Here is an 11,804-nt window from a genome sequence, read left to right on the forward strand (position 1 = left end):
GCGAAGGACTCATGTTTCCATGGTTGCAAGACTTCAACTCCCAACTTTAAAGAGATATCTGAAGGTAAAAATAGAAGACATCATTAGTGAAAAAGTTACATCTGTTGAAGAACTTCAAGAAGCACCACAGAGGAAAACATGTGTCTATTGCCTCTCAAAAAAGTAGAGAATGACACAGTACAAATGCTTCAAGTGTCAATGATTTTGTGTCTTGAGCATCAAGGGAAAGTGTGTGTGAACTGTAATTAAAGTGTCTTGTTCAAGCAAAAACATACATGAACAATAGCTTCATTATGTATTAATAAGTGATAATTTTTCCACAGGAGTAGTCTTACAGACGAATGCGTTGATTAATGCGTGTAAATAATAGGCTAATGAATCTAGGGTTAAAGACAATGATTTTAATACAAAATAATTAATACAATATATATTTAAATATAATTGAAATCTCTTAAAATTATAAAATGTTTAAGCACTTTTTTTGTACCATTTAAAACTAAAACATATAATTTACCAGTATTTATATCAGTTGTTATTAGAAACAGATTTTTCATACAATAAATTGCATGGTACATTTCAGCCATCAGTCCGTGTTATCAATTTAGTTAATACATCACCAATATTTTATTTATGAAATCTGTAAATAAGTCAAGAGTATAATTGCCTTTCACGTGATGTAAAAAGTATTATGATACATAGTTTTTTTTATTACCCATTCTCAGCAATTAAGAGAAAATTTTTGAAAAAATACAATTAAAACAGCTTTAAAACTACAATAAGTGTACAAAATAATATTTCTGTATTAGATTTAAAAAAACATCATATATATATATATTGGAATTTCTTGAGAACACACAGAAAACTAACAGATCTGTTGGAAGAACAAAACTATTACACATTTCTCAATAAAGTTTATAGTAATGTCAACAATATTAATAAAAAAAGCCAATCATTTCAATTACAAAAAATTTTCCAACACAATGGATTCTTTAATAAGATTGTAAACTTCAATCCTTTTGATCTAATGATTCCATAAAATCTTGCACATTTCATGAAATAGGATCTTTAAGATTGAAGAAGATAAATCAAGAATTTAACACAAATTTAATAAATCTTACATAAATCAGAAATGAATAATGCCAATTGGGCATTTTTTTCACAAATGAGTTTGCAATTAATTGGTACCAGAAACAGACCAATTAACAGATATACCATAATTATTTAGTTAAGGTCCAATGCTAATATAATGTGTATAATATAATAAAATTAGAAAATTAATAAAAAATTATAAAACATCCAGAAATGTCCCAAAGTCATTTGAAAAGCAGTCTGGTAAAAAAAAGATACATAATCTCCATAATAAAATTGTGTTACATTAGATATAGAATAAGAAACAAAAAATTAAAAGCATATTAATAATTTACTTACATAGATAATAAAATTAATCACCAGAATCCCAGAACACTAGCACCAACAATAAAAGAGTTGAGTTGCAACAATCGCATGTATCAATGATCAAACGTAAGAATGAATGATAATCTGTATTGCTCCTGTAAACACGTTAATAATAACGTTTCTTTACTATATTAAAAATAAATAAAAAATCATACATAATTATTTTTACACAAGTAAATTAACGAAGCATAAAAAATGCACTAATATGAACAATACATATATAAAAACGTACAAATTTTACAGTAATTACAAATTTTATCTATCTGAAGAAGTATTGTTAAGTGCCAATGTTCCAGGACATACAAAAAAAAAAAAATATATATATATATATATAAAATTTTAATTACAAAAAAAAATAAATTTAAACACATTACCTCAGCACTGTATACATAAAATAATTTTAATCATTATAAAAGTTGACACATCACTGAAATTTCTAATTTCACAGATTGTTTACTAACAAAGATCCAATTGATAAAATAAAAATATCTTTATCATTAAGAAAATTACTTTCCAATTATAAAATTCAATTAATAAGCCAAGAATAAAGTAAATAGTTTTTCAATAAAAGATAAAAACTTTTATTAGTAAATAAATGATAATATTTCTGGCTCCCATAAAAGCCAACCAATAAATACATCCTATTCTTGATAATTAAATTATATTCAAATCAAATGAGAAACAAAGTCACTAAGAATATGTCACATTTTGTGAGTAAACGATTGTATTATAATTCATACGACATGCACATGTAAAACACCAATATACAATGCATAGGACCTTATTTTTCAAAAGAATTTCTACTCTTCTAAAAATATTATATATAGTAGATAATTTTTTTTAAATTTTATTTTAAAACAATTTTTATTAAATACAATATATTTTTATTTCATTTCATTTCCAGTTTACATTTTTTAATTATTACATTGCATATAAACTGATAACCCAGTTTCAACATTCCAATAACTAACTGACTAAGGAGTCAGTTATTTCACTTTAACATAGTAGAACATTTTCTATAACATTTGTAAATTAATTTTTAAAGATATAAGTTTTAAATTTACATTAGAAGAAATTAAAAAATAAGGTGTCTTCAGTTTTAAAAGGAACTAATTATAAAAAAAAAGTTATATTTACAGTATTTTGACCTAATGATACATTCCACATTTTAGCTAAGATATTAATCTAGAAAGTAATTAATTCTAAAAGAGAAAATCGGAGGGACTTACTAAAAAATTTTAATGACATAATTACAAAATGGATAATTATTTTTTAGTAATTTAATTTAAACCACGTAAATAAAAAATGTAAAAACAAAATCTTTCATCTAATCTGCACAGCAATACAATTTTAACAGAAAAACCTAGATTACAAATTATTTTTCAAATTGAGAAAACCAGTCATTCTGGTTAACATTACTATTTTCCTAGGCATAACTAAATTAATAAAGTCACACTACATAATCGTTAACAGATAATTAGAATGTAATTAAATAGTGTGAAAGTTTATTAAGAATTCCTGTATTATTAAAAATAACATAAAACATAATTTATTTAATCACCAAAAGGGCTTTTCAGCTTCATGAAACCAACATCAATTGTATTAAAATTATTTAATACAACAAAAGTTTTGACTAAAATATAAGGAACATTTTTTGAAAATGCCTGCCACCAAAAATAAGAATTTTTTTTAATCGAAACAAAATAACACTATAATTAGTAGGTAAAATTAAGCAGGAGAAATGATAAATGATAAAGGTCAAGGTCGATGAGACCAGTTTCTTATCAGCTGACAGTCTTTTTTTCTTTGTTGATACTTTTGTTTATAATAAAATTATAAATTTGTAATAAATAAAATAATAAATGTAATCTAACCAAACTTAACCACCTACACTCACTTCGTAGGTTAAGTTTGGTTAGATTATTTTTATAATTTCATTTATTTTCTTATTTCAATAACGTATTTCAGTGGTGCTATCTAAGAACTAATTAACTATAGTAGCTATCGGGTTATTTTTTTTTTTACAAATGAGTCCAATACCAGACCTTAGCTTTAGGTATGTATAAAACTAACATTGAGTATTTAGATGTGTAAAAAAAAAATTTTCTCTTTGATATATAACATACATTTTTATACTTTTGGCAAATGCTGCAGTATGCAGCCACAAACATTTTCATCACTTGATCAAATTACTGATAGTAAGGAAAAGGCAGTTGAGCTTTTGCAAGCAAAGAAAATTTTATATATTTGAAAAAACAAAAAACATGAAATTACAATTTACTGCAAAGAGAATTCGATGATATGTTGCAGCGATAAACAAAGCTGCTGTCAGGAAATTCCTTTAACAAAAGATACATGGCTAGAAGATACTCATTTGTCTTTGGAAAAAGGAATACTGTTAATTTTTTGTTGGGTTGAGTACACAACTACGAAATTCTGTTTGAAAGAACTGCAAATGTAAACTGAAAGTGTAACTAACTGGAAGAATTATGTGTGTGAAATCTGTGCAGAGAATTTGTTAAAAAACCCACAGAAAATAGGAGGATAGGGCATGACTGTCAAAATAGACAACCCAGTTTTTCTAAGCAAAAGTATAATCGAGGAAGAGTTCTGCCAAATCAAAGGATTTTCAGATATATACAGAGAGAGAAAAGTGTTTTATACTGGATCGGAAAAAAGATGTTTTGCTTGATAAGACTTGCATTGTAGAAGGTTCTTTAATTATATCCAACAGATGGAAATTTTATGAAGATATTCTCAAATTAGATGGCTATAACTTTCAACATCTCATAAAAAATCATTCGGAATTTTGTGGCTCTAAGAACGGAGCACACACACAAAATATTGAAAATTTATGAATGTGTTCCAAACAATATAACAAAAAAGAAAAGGGCACCTCAAGAGAACTAATGGATTCTTATATTTGTAAATATGGTTTCACAGACATAGGGATGAAGATTTATTTGAACTAACGCTGCAACATATCAGTAAATTTTAAAAATAAATTATTCAATTGTTGTATTTTGTATATTCTGTATTGCAATCATACAAACAAACAAACAAGCAAGCAAGCAAGCATGCACCCACACACACAACCAAAACGTGCTTAATAATTATTCCAATTTCGTGCTACATTTACATTATACTGTATTTTATATAATTAATAATAAATATTGTATTAAAAAGTTCTTTTATGTATTTATCATTTTACCATCATTTCTATTGCTTAATTTTACCTAATAATTATATGTTATTTCGTATCAATTAAAAAAAAAACTTATTATTGGTGGCAGGCATTTTTCGAAAAAGTACCAAATATATATACTGTACCTAACATCAAAGTAATGTTACGTCCATAAATCCAGAAAAGAAATTAATGTACTAACCAAATTATATTTTGTATTAGTGAAGAAACAATATTATTAGTAATAATAAATGATTGCAAGCAAAAATAACCAATTTATTATTTTTTAAAATTAATTTCTCATTAACAATAAACACTATAAATAGTTTAAGAAATATAATTAAATTCAAGACTTGGTCTAAAACATCCCAATCTAAAAATGATTCTCAATAATTCTAAACAAATGAATCTAATTTAATCTAACAAAACTAATTTTTTTTTTATAAAACCCACAAAACATTTTAACAGCTGTTAAATAAAATATATTAATATACATATAATGCAAATGTTCACAAAACAGTTTAAATTAATTTTGTAATGTTTATATTGTGTTAACTATCAAGGTAGAATAAGCAAGACAGAAGACTCAGAAAACTGACAGAAAGCAAATTATTATGATAAACACAATTTTATTTATGGTGACTCTGATCTGCTGTGACGTCTTGGTGGTGGAGATGGTGAATGACTACCATGATACTGTGGAGATCGTGAACCACTATGACGAACAGGACCAGGTGAACGTGACATTGTTCTTGGTCTTTCAACTGAACGTGACCTTCCACGTGGTGGTGAAACAATACCAGGTGATCTAGTGCGTCTACGTACAGGAGATGAACTACGTTTTCTTGGTGGTGAACGACTGTCTTGTCTTCGGCTCGGAGATCGACTGCCACTAGGTCGTCGTACTGGTGATCGACTCTGTGAAATACTTCTTCTTGATGGTGAACGTGAACTTCGTCGACTTTTATCAATACTATGTGAACGTGTTTTACTTGAAGCTGGCTCACGACTAATTTCACTTTCCTTACCAGAAGAAACATCAGATTTATCCTTTTTATCACCATCACCTCGTTTATCTGACTTGGAAGAATCATCTAATCCTCTATCCTTTCTTCTATCATCTTTCCTGTCATCATACTTATCCCTTTTCGATTTAGAGCGATCACTACGAGAATGGGATGATCTTGACTTAGACTTTGAGCGTGATCGTCTTCTTGATCTAGATCTCCTTGAATGGGACCTCGAGCGACTTTTTCTGCGATCCTTTGATGATCTTCTGCGGCGATCTCTTGATCGCGACCTTCTAGAATGTGATCGTTTCCTGGAACGAGAACGTGAACGTTTTCTTGACCTACTTCTAGATCTTCTGTGATGACGTGATCTATGTCTTGAGCGTGATCTTGATCGATGGGAACGTCTATGGGATCTCCCTCTAGATCTTGACCTTGAACGTCGAGTTTTGGAACTGCTTCGACTGCGTTTTTTATCTTTGGATAAAATACCTATCACTGGATCAATAGCAGCAGATATCAAACTTTGGGCTTCTTTCACTCGGGTCATGGCTTCTTCAATTTCTCTTTGTGCAGCTTCATTACTTTTTGCCATGGGTTTTGCAATTGCCTGAGTTGCATGGTATACTTGTATCATTTTTCCCGCTAGTTCTGTACCATTCATCTTCAACCCAGGAATTATACTACTCTGTTCAGAAAATTCAACCAGGGCATAACGATTGCTATCATTATCTCTAGTACAAAAGCGCACATATTTTACATCACCAGCAGTACTAAAAAAATCCATCAGCTGCTGAGCTGATATGGAATTATCAATGTTTATTACAAGTAAGGTTCTTCTAATTTCCTCAATTCTGCGAGCATCATAGGTTACAGGAAGAGGTGGATACAAAGGAAGGCCATTAGATACCAGAACTGGATCATGTGTAGTTATCACTTGATTGGGTGGAATTCCCTCAATCTGATTGGTAACATGAGGTGGTAATTTAGGATCTGATGGATAAAGTCCAGGCACAACATTTGCTTGTGCTGCAATATCTAATGCTCTATATTCATCTGGTATTTCTCCTCCAGATGATTGATATGGAGTAACAATCAATGCTCTATCAATAAAAACTGTATTTGTCATGTGTTGTGCAACACCGACACATGCTGCATCAAAAAACTTAACATAACAGATCCTTGACTGAACCGGTACAGAAACATCTCTTATAGTAGGATAAAGACGAATATCTTCAATCTTTCCAAGAAAACCAAACAGTGTTTGCATTTGATCTTTAGTTGCCTGAGGTGCGATATTTGTTATCTGCACCACTTTTGTACCAGAATTAGCTGGAGATGAATCCGATTCGGCCGTCATATTTTTAAAATAATACCTTTCGGTATTACGTTAAAAATCGCTATAAATATAATACTTTAAATAACTAAAGTGTCACTTACTATATCAGTATTTTGGAAAAAATTGTTGCAAATATAATAATACCCTCCAATCATAAAATGCCGCACAGCACACAAATTGTACGAAACTTACACACGCACTACAAACGTTTCCATTACGAACTGCAGTCAATATGGCTTCTACAAACGATCGAGAACGTCAATTGTGCATGCAGCAGGTGTTGCACAAGATTTTTACAGTTTGCAATTTCTGATATTTTTCAAATATTGGAGGTTAAGTAAATTGTTAAATTATGAACCAAAAGATAAGAAATAATAGTAAATCTTTTAAAAAAATGTTTAATTTATAATGCAAACAACATATCAAAGTACATTAATTGTGAAAACATTTCAAGTATATAAAATAAGCTAAAATTAATATTTAACTTATTAAACTTGATATAGTTTTTCAAATAAATAAACCCATTACAAATATTATATGATATTTCTTAAAATGATAACTCTCCAAAATTAAATTAAATTTAAAAATTAACTCTTAAATAAATATTTGCGAACTCTTAGGAAAAACGTTTTTGTGTATCTTCAAAAATTAATCTCTTTAGTTTTAAATTTAATGTTCTTAAAAAAATAAATATAGAATTTTATGTACATAACATTCTAGTTTATAAAGTACATGTTGTTTCAACTGTCGCCGTCTCAAAAATCTACAATCTACACTGTGCGTACATGTTTTGCTTTAACTCAGAGTTGTATCATTTCAAACTGTATTATGTTTTAATATTTAACAGCTAGAACGGCGATGCAAAAGTTATATCTGAAATTACTAGTAATAGTTCAAGTCAATTCCTATATCGAATAATAAAATAAACAAGATTAGAAAAAATAAAATTATCTTTTATCATTGTGACAATTATTTCATTAAATACAGATGAAAACTTGTTTAATTTCAGTGTATTAAAAATATAGAGGATTATGTCTAAATCAATTTGTTAAATAATCTACTCAGTTTCATCTAGAAAAGATACAGATTACATAGCTGATCTGTTGGATTCTTATGATCCTAGAGAAATGCTTATTTCAGGAAATAAAGATTTTAATAAAATTATGAAAGGTACAAAGACAAGAAGGAATTTTTGTGCTATTAAATATCATAAACATCAAGATGGTTATAACTAATAAGGATTTAATTGGCCTAACTTCAACAAGAAAGACTAGGATGTTATGACTATTATTTTGAATCGTTCACATAATACTTTCATTATCAGCAGAGCATAAACAAAAGTAGACATTGATTGGGCATAGCCAAATTTATAGGTATTGTCTTATGACTTAATTTGTACTATAATAATCAATCCATTAGAATTATAGCTTTATGAATAAAATTCTGGCCAATGCCAGAAGTATGCAAAAGGGTAAACACTGTTTACCCTTTTGTAGAAGCCTCTCTGTTTACAGAGAGACTTCTTTTTTTTATTAATTCTTTAACTTGGTTTTTATTGAGTATTAAGCAAAAGAAATTAAAACAGTTAATAAAAGAAAGATTAATTCTTATTACAATTTCATGCAAAAAGACAAGGAAGCAGTAACATAATTAATCCTTGTTCTTATTAATTAAATATTTTTAAACAATATTTGTTTAATGTTCTTCAATCCTAATTCTGATCTTTTAAATAATTCATTTCATATTTTATTTACGTAACATGCAAATTAATCCAAACATACATGTTATTTAAGTAAGATGTTATAAAATGATATATTAAGATGTTAAAAAGTAATTATTTATAAAAAAAAAATACTTGTACAACTTGTGAATATCTAATAATTAATATATCCTCCTTTATCCTTAATTGTTTCACATACATGATTTGGCAATGAATCAACAAGTATACTATACATTCTTTTTGATTTTTTCTTCATGAAACTGTACCAATATTATTACTTTAATGAGTCAATTTTAGTTGTACAATTCATTTTTGAGAGTCATTTTTTGGATTAATATCCAACAATTTTCAACTGGGTTTAAGTCTGGGGAGTTGTCTGGCCACAGGAACAGTTTAATGTTTTGTTCTTTGAAAACTTTTTCCACCTTTTTGGCAGTATGGCATGGTGGCAAATGGAACACTCTTGTTGGTCTTGTTGGAATTTGTTTTGAAGTTTTTATCATAACTCTTTCCTTCAGAATCTTGATATATCTATAACTTTTCAACAAATGATTTATTGGAAGTAATGAACAAAGGTCTTCAAATGTGAAATAACCCCAAAAATATTTTTCAGGGAATGTTTAACAGATTGTTGGATATGAGCCAGTGATGTATTTCTATCTGATGCTTTTCTAATGTATGGAACCCTTTGCCCCTGAACATAAAAATGTGACTCATCAGAAAACATAACATTTTTACATTCTTCTTTTTGCCAGTTAGTACGTGCTGAAAGCACTTTGATAAAAGCTGCTTTTTAGGTGGTTGATGAGCTTTACATTCAGCTACAAAAAATCTGCGCCTAACAGTTGTCTTGTAAATCTATACTAATGGCTGACAATTCTAAATTTAAGTCCACAACAAATAATTCTGGATCAAGTTTATGCTTTCTCATTAATAACTGAACCTGCATTAGAATAGTCTTCCTTTAATGAACACATTTACCTTTCCTTTGAGGTGAAAAGGAGCCAGTCTCTTTAAATTGTTTTAAAACACAACAATTGCTTCCCCTAGTCCAACACCATACTCAGGTGCTATTTATTGTGTATCCTACTGGTATGCTCAGAAAGAGAAACAATTTTTGAACGCTTTCTTGGAATTATTCCATTATTATTATATATTCAAGACACACCAAACAAAAAGTATAAAAATATTATTTTGTGATAAAAAATGAAATAAACATTCACACAACACTATTTATAACATGAAAATTACTAAACCAAAGAACAATAACCTCACATTACACAGACAGCTTAAATAATGGGTGTAGTCAAGCAGTGTATTCATAACATAAAAAAAAAAAATTACCTGTGTTTGGATTAATTTTCATGCTATTATATGAGATAAAAAATAATCTGATATGTGACTTACCACAATAATAAAAATATTAACTACAACCTCACAAATTGCATAAAGTACTTTATGACATTATGGCATTACTCAATGTGTATACTTAAAATAGTATGACATTTTTAAAATCCACTAAATTTGACAAGACCATCAGCAGGTTAAATGAACAAAAAAAAAACCAACACAGATGAACTACTACTCTTATCATGTATTATAGTAGCAGGATTTTGAATGCTTGTATTATGGACAATGTTGTGAAGGGAATAAAACACACTAAAGTGAAGACATCAATGCTACAAAAAAATGTGATAGATCAGAAGAAACAAAAAACAGTATGGTTACATTGTCATGGACTCTTGAAAGAGAAGTCAATTTAAAAATCAAAATGTAATAAATAAAGAAATAGATATTTAAAAGTTTTGTTGACTGGATAGATAAATAATTACAAAAATATGTAGTGTAATTTCAAGGAACAGTATTAAAAATAATTCAGAGTAATACTAGTAAAAGCATTACTGTATTCTTCATCAACAGGTGAAATAGAATCGGTCATCACAATTTCTAAGAAATAAAAACAAACAATAGATGTTCTCTCCATATCAATAATTAAAAGTTGTGAATTCTTAGCATGATTCTCCTATTTAATAAATATACCCGGTAAAGAAAACCTATAACAAACACTTTTATGAAAGTCTACAGAGTTACATAACCAAAAAGTGCAACTCTGGCTACAGAGTGCTTCATCCTTAACATATTATTACTTAGGATGAAAGTTAAGTAGAACATAAAAGTATGTAAGTGGGCATTATGAAAAAAAAAATGATCCTACTTGAGTAAAAGTCTGGAGGTATGCCACCTGGTCATATCTCATTTGTACTCCATGGTGGCAGCATTTAATTAATACAAGAATGTGACTTTAGGCTAAGATTTTTGGTTACAGATACAGACTTTTGGTTACTTCAAACACTAGGGCCCCCACGGAAGGCAAATTCCTGTTAGACCGAAAGGACTAAAGAGGACAGACTGAAGGGGAATATTACAAAGCACATACAATCTTAGTCTCCTCATATCAGCCCCAATCAATTATTTCTCATTGGTTTAAAGGACTGGAATGCAAATTCAAAATCCGTCCATAAATAAAATAAAACAAAAAAAATCTATAACCACCACTAAACAAATAACCAGATAAAATAGAAAGACACAGCAGCATGGAACATTTGTTTAGGTTCCCCTGCAATTAGTAGGGAAAAAACAAATTCCTGCTACCCTTAAGTTTCGTTCCATTTAGGTTAAGAAATGACAAAAAAGAAAAAAAGGATTTTATATTTGATCAAAAATATAATTTGTGCATTTTTTCTAACAGTTATGATTAATAAGGTCCATTTTTATGTAATATGTTTTAACTTAAGTTAAATAATAATTTATGTGAAGTTAAGTTGAATAAAAATACATTAAAGTTTAATTAATGTTTATAATAATACTAATGATCATGCATAATACTACATGGATCAGGTAGTTGGGTAGGTAGATTAGTTAATCCACAAAGTTGGTTAATATGATTCATTTAACTGGCATACAACTGAACTTAGAAAAATGAATAATTAAATTTTTTCCTTTTGTAAACTTAACATGCTCATCAATGAAAAATAATAATAATCAATTAGCAATAACAAAAACAAGAACAATGATTACAAAAACCTTTTTCAAGTT

General features: G+C 28.5%; 2 protein-coding genes across 7 annotated transcripts in view; both read right to left on the reverse strand.

Moving 5' to 3' along the window:
• The window catches only part of nSMase (neutral sphingomyelinase), a 71,220-nt gene extending 63,972 nt beyond the window's left edge, over window positions 1–7,248 (reverse strand). For 3 of the 6 annotated variants that reach the window (XM_075378469.1, XM_075378464.1, XM_075378467.1), the window contains exons 1-2: window positions 7,090–7,248; window positions 1,429–1,550 (exon numbers count right to left, since the gene is read on the reverse strand). The gene's annotated coding sequence lies outside the window, so the exon portion shown is untranslated. Of the gene's footprint in view, window positions 1–514; window positions 1,551–7,089 lie in introns of all 6 variants that reach the window. The other 3 variants (XM_075378468.1, XM_075378466.1, XM_075378470.1) reach the window with 3 other exon arrangements.
• On the reverse strand, window positions 1,692–7,083 carry Srp54 (splicing regulatory protein 54). The gene has a single exon (XM_075378463.1). It carries the CDS (start codon window positions 7,007–7,009, stop codon window positions 5,273–5,275), a length of 1,737 nt encoding a protein of 578 aa, XP_075234578.1. The 5' UTR covers window positions 7,010–7,083; the 3' UTR covers window positions 1,692–5,272.
• Window positions 7,249–11,804: the final 4,556 nt, after the last annotated feature.

The sequence above is a fragment of the Lycorma delicatula genome, chromosome 11, assembly GCF_047948215.1.
Source record: "Lycorma delicatula isolate Av1 chromosome 11, ASM4794821v1, whole genome shotgun sequence".
Classification (NCBI taxonomy): Eukaryota; Metazoa; Arthropoda; class Insecta; order Hemiptera; family Fulgoridae; genus Lycorma; species Lycorma delicatula.

Bases quoted from the DNA above. Each gene is read 5' to 3' on its own strand.
- Srp54 (XM_075378463.1), bottom strand. From the start codon at position 7,009: ATGACGGCCGAATCGGATTCATCTCCAGCTAATTCTGGTACAAAAGTG.